Source organism: Chelonoidis abingdonii, chromosome 22 (genome assembly GCF_003597395.2).
Source record: "Chelonoidis abingdonii isolate Lonesome George chromosome 22, CheloAbing_2.0, whole genome shotgun sequence".
In the NCBI taxonomy this organism is placed as follows: Eukaryota; Metazoa; Chordata; order Testudines; family Testudinidae; genus Chelonoidis; species Chelonoidis abingdonii.
The window spans coordinates 31451685-31464540 of record NC_133790.1 but is presented as its reverse complement, the minus strand read 5'-3'; the positions used below and the strand labels follow the sequence as shown (position 1 = coordinate 31464540).

The following is a 12856-nucleotide window of genomic DNA, read 5'->3' as shown; positions in this document are numbered from 1 at the left end:
GGGGTCAGTCAGGGGACAAGGGGCAGGGAGGCTTAGATGGGGGGGGGGTTCCAGGAGGGGCTGGTCAGGAGACAAAGAGCAGGGGGGTTGGATATGGGGTGGGGTCCTGGGAGCACAGTTAGGGGTGGAGGGGTCCCAGGAGGGGGCGGTCAGGGGACAAGGAGCAGAGGGAGTTGGCTATGGGGTGGAGTCATGGGGGCATGGTTAGGGTAGAAGGGTCCCGGGAGGGGGCGGTCAGGGGACAAGGAGAAGAGGGAGTTGGATATGGGGTGGGGACCTAGTGGCAGGGGGTTCCCGAGAAGGGGAGGTCAAGGGACAAGAAGCAGGGGGGTTGGATGGGGGTGGGGTCCCAGGGGGTTGGAAGGTCCTGGGAGGGGGGAGACAGGGATGGTTGGATATGGAGTGAGGTCCCGGGGGCGCAGTTAGGGGCAGAGTGTCCTGGGAGGGGGCAGTCAGGGTACAAGAAGTGGGGTGGTGGTGGATGGTTTGGGGGTCCCAGGGGCCTGTCAGGGTCGCAGGTGTGGATAGGGGTCGGGGCAGTCAGGGGACAGGGAGCAGGGGGGGTTGGATATGGGGTGGGGTCCCCGGGGGTCGGGGGTCCCAGGAGGGGGAAGACAGGGAGCAGGGGGGTTGGATATGGGGTGGGGTCCCCGGGGGTCGGGGGTCCCAGGAGGGGGAAGACAGGGAGCAGGGGGGTTGGATATGGGGTGGGGTCCCCGGGGGTCGGGGGTCCCAGGAGGGGGAAGACAGGGAGCAGGGGGGTTGGATATGGGGTGGGGTCCCCGGGGGTCGGGGGTCCCAGGAGGGGGAAGACAGGGAGCAGGGGGGTTGGATATGGGGTGGGGTCCCCGGGGGTCGGGGGTCCCAGGAGGGGGAAGACAGGGAGCAGGGGGGTTGGATATGGGGTGGGGTCCCCGGGGGTCGGGGGTCCCAGGAGGGGGAAGACAGGGAGCAGGGGGGTTGGATATGGGGTGGGGTCCCCGGGGGTCGGGGGTCCCAGGAGGGGGAAGACAGGGAGCAGGGGGGTTGGATATGGGGTGGGGTCCCCGGGGGTCGGGGGTCCCAGGAGGGGGAAGACAGGGAGCAGGGGGGTTGGATATGGGGTGGGGTCCCCGGGGGTCGGGGGTCCCAGGAGGGGGAAGACAGGGAGCAGGGGGGTTGGATATGGGGTGGGGTCCCCGGGGGTCGGGGGTCCCAGGAGGGGGAAGACAGGGAGCAGGGGGGTTGGATATGGGGTGGGGTCCTAGGGCCATGGTTAGGGGTGGAGGGTCAGGGAGGGTCGGGGACAAGGATCAGAGGGGTTGGATGGGTCGGGGGTTCTAAGGGAGGCAGTCAGGGGGTGGGAAGTGAGAGGGGGTGGATAGGGGGCGGGAGCCAGGCTGTTTGTGGAGGCACAGCCTTCCCTACCCAGCCCTCCGTATAGTTTCACACCCCAATGTGGCCTTTGGGCCAATAAATTTGCCCACTCCTGTGCTACACGTTCTGGTGAAAAGAAGGCTGGGCTGGGGGCCGGTAGATGCTTTCATGCTGATCTCCTTGTGTGATGTGTGCTGTGCTGTTTCTCCTCCCCACCCCGCTGCTGGGCACAGAACTTCCTACATCCCGGGGCAGAGGCAAACAGTGTCCAGTACATGTGTGTCTCACCGAACCTTCTGGCTCTGGTCACCAGGGGATCAAGGCACCAAATACAAGCAGTTCTGCTTCAGTGTTGTCCTGGCAGGACAGCTGGCTCTGCTCCGCTCTCGGTAGGGCTGCTCCATTGAGGGACAGGGCTCCCCAGCCCGGATGCTGCTGCCTCTACTGAGGAAAGGCAACGTGCACACACAAGTCTGTTGCAGGAAGCCTGTGAACTGAGCCTGATTCTCTGTGGCAGGGAAATCCTCTTCGCAGGGATGGCTGTGCCTCCATCTCCAGCGAGCCCTAGCCTGCATTGAGTGTGCGGATTGCAATTCCTTGGGGTAGTGTGGGGGGAGAGGTGGTCCCTTGGCAGATGAGGACCAGGATCTGGAACTGGATCTGAAGCTCAGTGGGGAGCCAGTGTAATCTGTAATGCAGGTACTGCCTGACAGCTGGCCGGTACGTGGCTCCTACACCTGGTTTATAGCCTCTCTGCCCGCTGCAGGGAGCTTAGGTCCTGAGTTCCCTTGACAGACAGGGCATTGTGATGTCAGACTGTCCCTTCTCTGTAGTGTGGCCATGAATTACACCGGGATTACTCCCTCCCTGCCTGCCCCCCCCCGCGCCGCTCCGGGAAGCGGACGGAACCTGCGGGAGGAGAGGTACCGGGGGGGCGGTGCAGCTGTTGCTTCAGGCACCGCCTCCAGCAGCTCCCATTGGCCATGGTTCCCTGTTCCCGGCCAATGAGAGATGCTGGGGGCGGTGCCTGAAGCAACAGCAACACACACGCCCCGTGCCCGTGCTCCCCCACGTTCCAGCCACTTCCTGAAGCGCCGGGGGGGCAGGGAGGGAGCCGGAGCCGGAGCCCGCCCCCTGAACCTCCTGCAGTCGAACCCCCCTGCCCCAACCCCCTGCCGCACCCCTCCTGCCCTGAATCCCTGCTGCACCCTTCCTGCACCCCAACCCCTTGCCCTGAACCCCTCATCCCTCCTGCACCCCACACCCCAATTCCCTGCCCTGAGCCCCTGCCACACCCCTCATCCCTCCTGCACCACAACAACCCCTGCTGACCACTGCACCCAACCACTGTGCACCCACAACCCAATTCTGCCTGAGCCCTCACACCCATTCCCCCTGCACACACCCCTCCTGCCTGACCCCCTGCCACACCCCTCATCCCTCCTGCACCCCACACCCCAATTCCCTGCCCTGAGCCCCTGCCACACCCCTCATCCCTCCTGCACCCCCTGGAAGGGACAGCGCTAGGGTGAGGATTTCGGGGAAGGGGTTGGAAGAGGTGGGGCGGGGCTTCATGGAAGGGGTGGAGTGGGTGCGGGGCCAAGCACGGTGGAGGGGAGGTGTCAGTAATGCGGCCCTCGGGCCTATGTACTAGTGCTCATGTGGCCCTCGTGGTCATTTGAGTTTGAGACCCCTGAATTACACTGTGAGCAGCTGCAGTCCCGCAGAGTAGGAGCTGCCAGAACTTTACTTCCTGTGAGGGCGATGCATTGCCAAGGCTGTGCGGAGAAGGTGAGGATTCGAGACTGGCTTCACTCACATCAGGAGGGGGTGGCTTCTGCAGCTCTACACTGCGGGACTCTTGGTGCAGAGTGCAGGAGCACAGATACTGAATGCCCCAGAGGCGCCCCGAGGAGCCTTTGTATATGGGAGACTGGTTACAGTGTGGCCTCAAAAGTCAAGTGCCTATTAAAGTGGATGAATTTGGGGAGCTTTAGTACCCAAGAAGGTGAGAGGACTAAAGGCTCTGGCTAAAACCAGGTATAATGCAGATAATAGGTATGCAAGACTATCCCTCAGAGTTCTGCTAGTGCACCTTGATCCTCACCTGCAGTACCCTGGCTATTCCAGTCCTGGGTCACACCTGAACAATAGGCAATCCTGCCAAAAGAGGTGACAGTTTTGCAACATAGACAACTGTCCAGCTGGGGACTAGTACAAGATATCAGAGTAAGAAAGTCCTAGAAACACTGCTGGAAACTAAGCCCCTAACTCTGGCCCTTCTTGGATAATGAAAGATCCAAGACTATTAGGATCCCTACAAAGGAAATTGTCAACGTGTCCCTTGAGGAGGGACATCTACCATGCACCTCAAATAGGCCCATAAGTCAGCAACACTTGAGAAAACAGCTTCTCCAATGATAGCCTGGTACCCAGCTCCCCTTCCATTCCTGAGCAAGCTAACTGAGAAGCACACCACGGATCATCGCCATCTGCATCTAGACACTGCCAATATCCTGAACCACTCAAACTTCAGGGTAGTAACATCTCTTGATCATGGATGGGGCAGTACACTCATATTGCCATTGCTGGGCCTCTCTCAAGTGTTTAATACAGCTGACAATGGAGTCCTTCTGTCCGTCCTCAGAGACATGGCAGGGAGTTGTGGGTTCATGCTGCGGTGGCTTCAATCATTCTCAAGCTGCACCTGGAGAGTCTTAATGGACCCCTGCTCCTCCATCTCCAGAGCCCTAGCCTGCAACATCCCAGAGGGAATCCAGCCTTTTCCCCAGCCTGGTCCATATCTGTATGGAGCCACTGGAAGAGATTGTGAAACAGTGTCGGTCTGAAAGGGGGTCAATTTTGCAAATTTGCTGAGGTGCCAGTTAGATTTTAAAGCTGAAATTTAACAACCTAGATTTGCCAACTGCATAAGTGTTATACGTAATGTTAAATGAAATCTAATAGAATAGCCTCGTTTCACTGACTTTAAGGAACGTTAGCTTGCTAATTTAATGCTAGGTTCTTTTCAGGCCAGCCTTTAACTTAAACAGTATTTCTCAAATCCGGACATTTGATTACTTTTAACTAATCAACAAGTTATTATTTCACCCAGAACCACAATATACAATCAACTGTTTACCAATCAAGTGTAGACACAGCTGATGTTGTAGGCACGTACTGCACAGGCACCAATACAATCTTGCCAGCAGTTGTCAAAAACTAGGGTTGAGGCTCAGCAGTTACACCAAGGAACATGCAAATCACCAAGATTTCTTATTACAGTTACTTATGAACATATTTTTTTAGTACCTAACACATTTATCACCCTCCTAGTATTTCTCCAAAGAATAACGATATACTTGTCTTTAAGACACTTTTAAGAATACAGTCCATGATATGGGAGTGCATTGGTCCAAAAGGAACAAATGTAGACAATCAAAAGCAATTGCTTGAAGTTATGGTTCAATTCTCTCTTAGGCCAATTTGTTTGGCCCTATACATGAAGGAATGCAGATAAAATAAAACTTATGGTTACCTAGTGTCGCGCTAGAGAGTGTAGACTTAATCAAGACAATCTACAGTTATTTATGTTGCAGAACAGAAGGGGAAATACAGTCTTGGAAATGAAATCTCACCACTTCTTATCCTCTTCACCCTAGAATGGGGGAGAGTCCTTTCCACGCAGCTAGTCCAGGTGTTCATCGCATTGGGGATCCTGCAGCTTCTTTGGGGGTTCAGTCAACTTTGGGGTCCCACATGGTGACCTCAGTTTTCTTTATCCTGATTTCAGGGCTTGGTGGAATGAGCAGCCCTCCGATTTCTGTTGGCCATTGGCCAGATTGCTCTCAGCTTTCAGCTTTGAGTTTCTCTGCTGCTTCTGTTGATATCCAGTAGAGAGCGAGAGTGTGTAAGAAATTTCTTTGATGCTTCCTTTAGTCCGAGGTTTGCTCATTTCATGGATTGTATTTCATAATTTGCCCTGAGTATTGATTTGGTATCCCCCCCTTTTAAGCAATTTCTTTTAATATTCCAAAGTTTTACCCTGGTTAAGTGAATACGTCTTTCAATAATTCTTATCACTGCTAGGATACAACAATCATTTACCAGAGAAACAAAATATCTTAGAGTCTTCTAAATCTTATGGACGTGATCCATACGTTCTCTGGTTTTATCTAATACTCTTCACTTTATGCCTTTCAAAGCTTGTCATATACATTAGGAACACGAGAGTTTATTTACATATGTAAACGGCGGGATTGATCCCACTATTGTGGGGAACTTTCTTGGCTTATACACTACCCTGGTGGAATGGGCTAGTGAAAGGATCCGAGTCCACACTCCCACTCCCTTTACCGAGAGGCCTCCCTGACCTCGAGAGCTCCCCTTCCACTCTCCTGTCTGGCAGAGTCCTTGTAACCCCAACAAGGCTGGGCCCAGGATTCCTGGGGGGCTCGATCCCCAACCTTGTCGTGGTCACTTAGGACAGGGGCTCGGGTGTCCCCACTCCAGGGTGCTCCTTCCGCTCTGGATGCTTCCCTGACCCACTGATCATTGCATATAGTTCAAGTAAATACAATTTATGAAACAGCAACCAATTAAAAATAAGGAAAAAATGGGAAAGGCTAAAGGAAAACATGTAACCCCGCTGTGTGGCACGGGGACATCACAACCAGCGTCTCTGGAATGCAAGGGAAGTTCAGTTTGTTCCTCACAAGTCCCAGGCCCCTGCCCAGGCCTTGGCTGTGCTGCAGGGATACTGCGTGTTGGACACTTGCCCTGGTGATGGCCACACGCCCTCAGGCTCTAGGTGGCAGGACCCTCTTCCCAGCATTGGCCCCTCCGTTGGGGTTATGATCCTCCCCGGGTCTGGCCTGCAAGGCCTCTTGGCTGGGGGCATCTCTTTGTGCTGGGTCGTCTGCCTAGGTTCCCCTTTGCTTTCCCCAGCTGCTCACTGCACCTGGCTCCAACCCCAGCACGGCTGCTGCTCTGCCTCCAGCCCCCTGGGCTGCTTCTCTGGCCCCTCTGGCTCCTGCAACTCTCCTCCCAGCATGGATCTGCTCTCTGGGCTGCTTCTATGGCGGTTGCTGCTACAGCTCTGTTCCCAGCACTGACCTGCTCCCTGGGCTGTTTCTCTGGTTCTCTCTGGCTGGTGCAGCTCTACTCCCCAGCTCAGCTCGGGCCCCTGCTCCCTTAGCCCGGCCACACTCCAGCCCGTCAGCACAGGCACTGACTTTCCAATGTGCCGGGGGGTGCTCAACCCCCTCAGCTCTACCCCTGGCCCAGCCCCCACTCTAGTGCTTCCTCCAAGGCTCCATCCTGCCCCGCCTCTTCCCACCCAGTTCGACCCCCTCCTGGCACCAGCCTGCCTGCCCCAGCCACCCCGAGTCCCAGGCCCCCGGCCAGCCCTCCCCAGCTGTTCCAGCCTGCCCAAGCCTGCCTACCTCTGCCCAGCCAGCCTGAGCCCCAGCCCACTGCCCCAGCCACCCCAGGTTCCTAGCCCACGCTGGCTTGGAGCGAGAGGCTGAGTGAGGGCAGCATGGGTGGGGCCACAGCCTGGCTGTTTGGGGAGGCCTAGCTTCTCTTTGTCTACTCTATCCGCTGCCCATGTCCTCAGACAAGATGTCTCACCTGTTAGGATGAGCCTATTGCCTGTCACTGCCTTTAGCCCTAAAAGGAGACAGAGTGATTGCCACCTGCTGGTGAAAAGGGCAGACAAACACTTGTCAACAGCATATTTTCAAGGCATATTTTAACATCTGTGCATCTTACAACGGCACGGACAAAGGTGCCAGCCCCACCTAGCCACACCCAGCTTCTGCCTGACCTTCACATCAGACACAAAGCCAAAACCTAGCTGAAGTGTCTCAGACTGAACCCTGCAAAGATCAAGATGCTGCTGGTGGGGAGAGGAAGGATTTCAGAGAACTTGCCATGTTTGTATCACCACCCTCCCTCCCTGCTTGTCTAGACAGTCAGTGTCCACCTGGATACCCCAACAGACACAGATAATTAAAGCTCTCTTCCAGCCATGGGTGGCAAGATGATCATTCCCCTCTCCTGTCAGGTTCAGACATAGCAACGGTGATGCTCCCAATCCCCAGTTACTGGAATGGCGGGGACAATTTTTAAGAAGCTGTAGTTGTTCCAGAACACAGCAGCACAGGCCTCAGAGAGCCCAGCAGGATGCTAGTCCCTGCTCTGCACTGGCTCCAGATTACATTCAAGATCTTGGTCGACCCCTTCAAAGCCTGTCATGGGATTGGCCTGAGTTACATGCGAAATCACCTCACCTTGTGAGATCATGGCCTCCCACAACAGCTGCTGGAACAGCAGGGACTGTCAGTCTCAAGAGCAGGACCAGTTAATGCAGGAGGCTGGGCCATGAACCTGGAACTTGCTGCCAGACAGGATCAGAATGGGCGTGATTCTCGGAGCCTTCAGAACACAAGATAAAAGCAGCTTTAGAGCTATCTTTGTGCATATGAGCAATGTCGAGTTCCTGCTGGCTGCAAGGATGAGAAGGAGCAATTTCTCTATCTCCAGGCACACTCCTTGTAGCGAGGGGCTCAGATGCTACACTGATGAGTGCCATGAAAAAACCTAGAGAGGGAGACAATCACTTGTTCCCTGAGTCAGGCTGAGACCCGGGAGTGCATAATTTCTTTATAGATTCCAAGCTAGAAGGGACCATTGTGATCATCTAGTCTGACCTTCTGTATCACACAGGCCACAGAACCTCCCAGACATAATTCCTCGAGCAGATCGTTTAGAAAAACATTTAATCTTGATTTAAAATTTGTCCATGATGGAGAATCCACCACAATCATTGGTAAATTGTTCCAGTGATTAATTCCTCTCACTGTTAAACAATGACACCTTATTTCCAGTCTGAATTTGTCTAGCTTCAACTTCCAGCCACTGGATCATGTTAGACCTTTGTCAGTAAGAGCCAATTATTAAATAATTGTTCCCCATGTAGGTACTTATAGACTGTGATCAAGTCACCCCTTAACTTTCTCCTTATTAAATTAAATAGATGGAGGTCTTTGCACCTATCTCTGCACAACAGGTTTTCTAATCCTTTAATCATTCTCGTGGCTCTTCTTGGAACCCCTCCCCAGTTTATCAATCTCCTTCTTGAACATTCTCCTTAAGCCAGTACACCTTGTGCCAAGTCCCGAGTGCACATTTTGTCCCTAGCACACCCCCCAGAGTAGTGTCTCACTCTGTCTTCTCTTTTCAAAGGACAGCCGTTTGAACAGCAGGATCATGCTGGGAGTAGAAGAGATGGCAGGGCTCAGCACCTCCTCCTCATCCCTTCCCACCCATCAGACCCTGGTGCTGATGGACCCTGATGGAGACAGTGGCAACATCATCTTTGAAGAGGGAGCCAATTCTGTGGCAGGGCAGGTAAGAAGGGAGCTGGAATTGTAGCAGGACAGTCAGAGGAAGGATGACCCAGTGGTTAGGGTACTGGGCTGGGCTTTGGAGACCTGGATTCAAGTCTCTGCTCCACCACAGACACCATGTGTGACTTAGGGCAAGTCACTTAGTCTCTCTGCCTCAATTCCCCATCTGTAAAAAGGGGACCTGAGCAGGGTTGTGAGGTAAGGATTGTTTGGTGCTGAGATTCCAAGTCACAGTGCTATATAAGTGCTATCGCTCTGCAGTCAGAGCCTGCCTGGGTACCAGGGGCGGCTCCAGGCACCAGCACAGCAAGCGCGTGCCAGGGGCGGCCTGCTGGTCGCTGTGAGGGCCAGTCCCGTGGCTTCAGTGGCAATTCGATGGCAGGTACGCTGAAGGCACGGGACTGGCAGATCACCCGCAGAAATGCCACCGAATCCACATGACCAGCAGACCACCCACAAGTGTGCCACCAAAGGCCACCTGACTGCTATGCTTGGGACTGCAAAAAACCCAGAGCCGCTCCTGCTGGATACACATTTCATGCCTTGTATATGGGGAGGTTGGAAATACAGGGCAGTAGTTTTAATCAAAGGGTGGGGCAGGAATGCATATGACTGTGTTTATTGCTGTGACTGTGTAATGCATTGGCGGGCTGCATCCCTCCCTCTCAGGCTCAGCAGGAGGCCACTCTGTCTCACTGCATCACAGCGGTGGAAGTTAACTAGCAGGGGAACTTGCAAAGCACCAGTCTGTAGCCCTGTCCCCTTGGGCAGGGCCTAGCAATAATCAGGCGTCTCAGAGGGCTGTCACCAGCCTAGGGGCTCTGGCCCTTGTGGGGGGGAGGGGATGACAGGGCAATCACTACCCTACGGGCTCTGGCCCTCGGGGTGGGGAAGGACAATCACCCCTGCTGTTCCCTCCACCAGCTCTGAAAGCGTTCCATCCTTGGCTCTCAGAGCGTACGCCCAGGTGGCCACAGCCCCTCCATGTCATCTGCCCCGACCACTGCCTCCAGCTCCATCCCCAGTGACCGGGGTCTCTTCCCCACCCTGACCAGGAAGCACGGTGTCCGTTGCCTCCTGGCGCCTGCCTTGTCCCACATGAAGATGTACGTGCGGGCGTTGGTGCACGTGGTGGGGCTCACGGCTGTGGTGTATGGGAAGGTTGTCTTCTTCCTGGCACTGGAGGCTGTTGCCCAGGAGGCAGTGGAGAAGGGCCTGGCAGTGGCGGGGGTGGGGGGCGTATATGTTCCCAATGAGCCCCTTGAGGACCTGAGCGTAGGGGTGTTTTTCACCTCCATCCTGCGCTTCCTTCCCAACGCTGCCCTATGCCCTTCCTTTCCGCCGTAGGGAGCCCATCTCTGTCACCAGCCCTCTCCCATTGGGCTGTAAGGACCCTGCCCTCCGTCATGCTGTGTCCTTCTGCTGGCAGGTGCAGATTCAGTTACTGTCGGCAGCATGTGACAGGGTGGCGCTGGAGGGGTCCTTTTTGGTGCCCTACCAGGGGGCCCACTACCAGATGCAGTATTCCTCGGGAGAGGCCCAGTGTTACCTCTGCCGGGTGATGGGGGACTCTCCTCGTCCAGCATGGAGGGGCGCCTGGGACCCCTGAGACCTGGGAGGGCACCGGCCCTGCCATCGCCGGTGATCCTGGTGGTGTGGCCCCTGTAGTCACCACTCGTCCTGCCATCATTCCTGCTCGGGCCCCGGCAGCAGCCCCCCGTCACACCCAGATGAGCAGGTGGGCCCTGGCTTTATCGGGAGTAATCTGGCTGGGTACTCGTTCAGGGGAAGTGTGGCAAGAGGAAAGTGTAGGTTCAGCACCACTCAACGCAGAGGGGAAGGAGGCAGGGCCGGCCTCTGGGGCGGCAACTCGGGAATGGGGCGGGACTTCTAGGGATTCAGCGGCAATTCGGCGGAGGGTCCCTCACTCCTGCTGGAAGCGAAGGACCTCCCGCTGAATTGCCACAGATCGCGATTGTGATCGTGGCTTTTTTTTTTTTTTTTTGGCTGCTTGGGGCAGCAAAACCCCTGGAGCCGGCCCTGGAAGGAGGCCCCCCACGAGACCATGAGGAGGGCCACTGTTGCTGAGCCTTCCACTGTGGCCCCTGATAGCGCCCAACAAGTGGAGCCGGCTGAGGTTTCCATGGCAGCAGAGGGGGGCAGTACTGACCCCCTCTTGGAGTCTGTCCCTGAGAAGGCCTCGGATGGAGTTGCCCCAGCCCCCGTGTCATCTGTGCCCTCCGTTGATGCTGGGGCAATTGTTGCCTCGGTTGCTGGCTGGGAGGACTTTGGGGCAGTGGAGGGAGACTGACCCCAATCACCCAGGGCCATTGCTAGCAGACCTACTTCTGGATGGCAGCTTAGTCACGTCGCCCCTTTTTCCTCTCTCACCTTGCCCCAGGCTGCCGCTGCTGCTCTTGACTCTGGGGCGCCCCTGGGTTCCTCTATCTGCCCGCCCGCGGACGGCACCTTGTTCATGGCTGCCGAGCCCCTGGTCGTGACGACTGGTGCTGAACGGCCGGGGCCTGAGCCCTTGGGTGCCCCCTACTCTGAGGCGGAGCAGCTGCCTCCCTTTCCCATTGGGGACCCTACCGCTGATGCCACCATGCCCAACGCCGTGGTTGTGGGTGCTGAGCTCGTTGCAGTGTCTGGGCCTGGCATTGTTCAGGTTCCCCCTCCCATCTCCTCAGCCCCTGACTCCGGTCGAGAGGTGCCATACCTTCATAGCTTAGCTGCTGGGGATCTATAGTCGACTTCCGTCCCTGCTCCTGATCCCACTGCTAGCCTCAGCCCTACTCCTGCCCCTGATATGTTACCTGCCTTCTTCCCCTCTGCCTCCTGTACAGCTGCCACCCCCGGGGTTGTCTCGTTTCCCCAATATTTGGATGACCCTCGGGGGCAGTTTTTGTGTCTCCCTTTCCTGACCCTTTAGGGGCTGCTCTGTTCCCTCCGCCACTCCCTCCCTTCCTGGGGATGGAGAAGGGGAAGGTGTCAAGGCTGATTCTCCGCACTGGCACTTCGAGTGCAGAAGGTGGGGTCCGCAAGGATTGTATCAAACTCCCAAGGTTACAGCTTTTCTCTGACCTTGGCTTGGTAAACGCTGCCACCACCCAGGGAAAAACTGTCTCTTGTAAATCCTGGAAACACTCACTTGGGAAGTTTTCCCTGAGGCCCCTCAGCTTTTCCACCCCTCCCTCGGGGAAGCCGAGAAAGAAAACAAATAAAAGGGAAACCCAGCCATTGCCACCAGCTAATTGAGGAACGTATGCACACACCTTTTAGGACACAAAACTAATCAGGTTCTTAAAAAAGGTAAATTTTATTTTAAAAAAAGAAGAAAGGAAACACATCTGGAACATCAGGCTATTGCTAGATTTTATAGAGCAACTGAATGGGTTAAACGCCAGGAATAGCTCCCTGGGATCCAGTTTAACATTACAAAAGAAAACAAAAATACCTGAGCTTAGCACACAGGAAATCCAAAAGCCAAAATAAAGAAATGAACCTGATCACGTCTATCTAAACATTCCCTGTCCCAATGAATCCTTCTAGTTATGGAGGACGATTTTTCATACCTGGTCCAAACTTTACACAGCATTCCTGCTGCCCTGTCTCTTCAGCCAAGAGAGAACAGCAGAGAGACAGAGGGAAAGCTTTTTTTCCATTTTAAAAAGTTCTAGCCTTCCCATTGGCTCTATTGGTCGGGTGCCCACTCCTTTTCCTTTACCTGGGGGACTTTTTAACCCTTTCCAGGTAAAGCAAGCAGAGAACAGACACCAAGAGGGACTTTATAGCTAACTGGCTGGCTGGCTGTCCATAAAAGGAAGCTACCTCCCCACCCCTTAATTTATCACAGACGGGTTGCATGGTGCCACCACTACAGGCACTGTGTGTCTGCCCCGTTTGCCGCTCTCTGTGGACCGGGGTCGTCACAGGGATCCAACCGGAGGACGATTGCGGGTCTGTGACTCCATCCCCCGCTGCATTGCGGAATGAGCTGCACCTCTTCCTGGTGGAAGCCTGTGGTTTCAAGGATAAGGTGCAGTTCGCTCTCCCGCGCTGGGGGGACTTCCACCTCATCCTCTGGG

The 12856-nt window shown here is 55.4% G+C and overlaps 1 protein-coding gene across 3 annotated transcripts in view; it reads left to right on the top strand.

Moving 5' to 3' along the window:
• Positions 1–12856, top strand: part of LOC116815899 (uncharacterized) — a 64700-nt gene that overhangs the window by 36066 nt on the left and 15778 nt on the right. For all 3 annotated transcript variants that reach the window (XM_032764667.2, XM_032764665.2, XM_032764666.2), the window contains exon 5: positions 8605–8769. In XM_032764667.2, coding sequence (XP_032620558.1) covers positions 8605–8769 — 165 coding nt within the window. The remainder of the gene's footprint in view (positions 1–8604; positions 8770–12856) is intronic.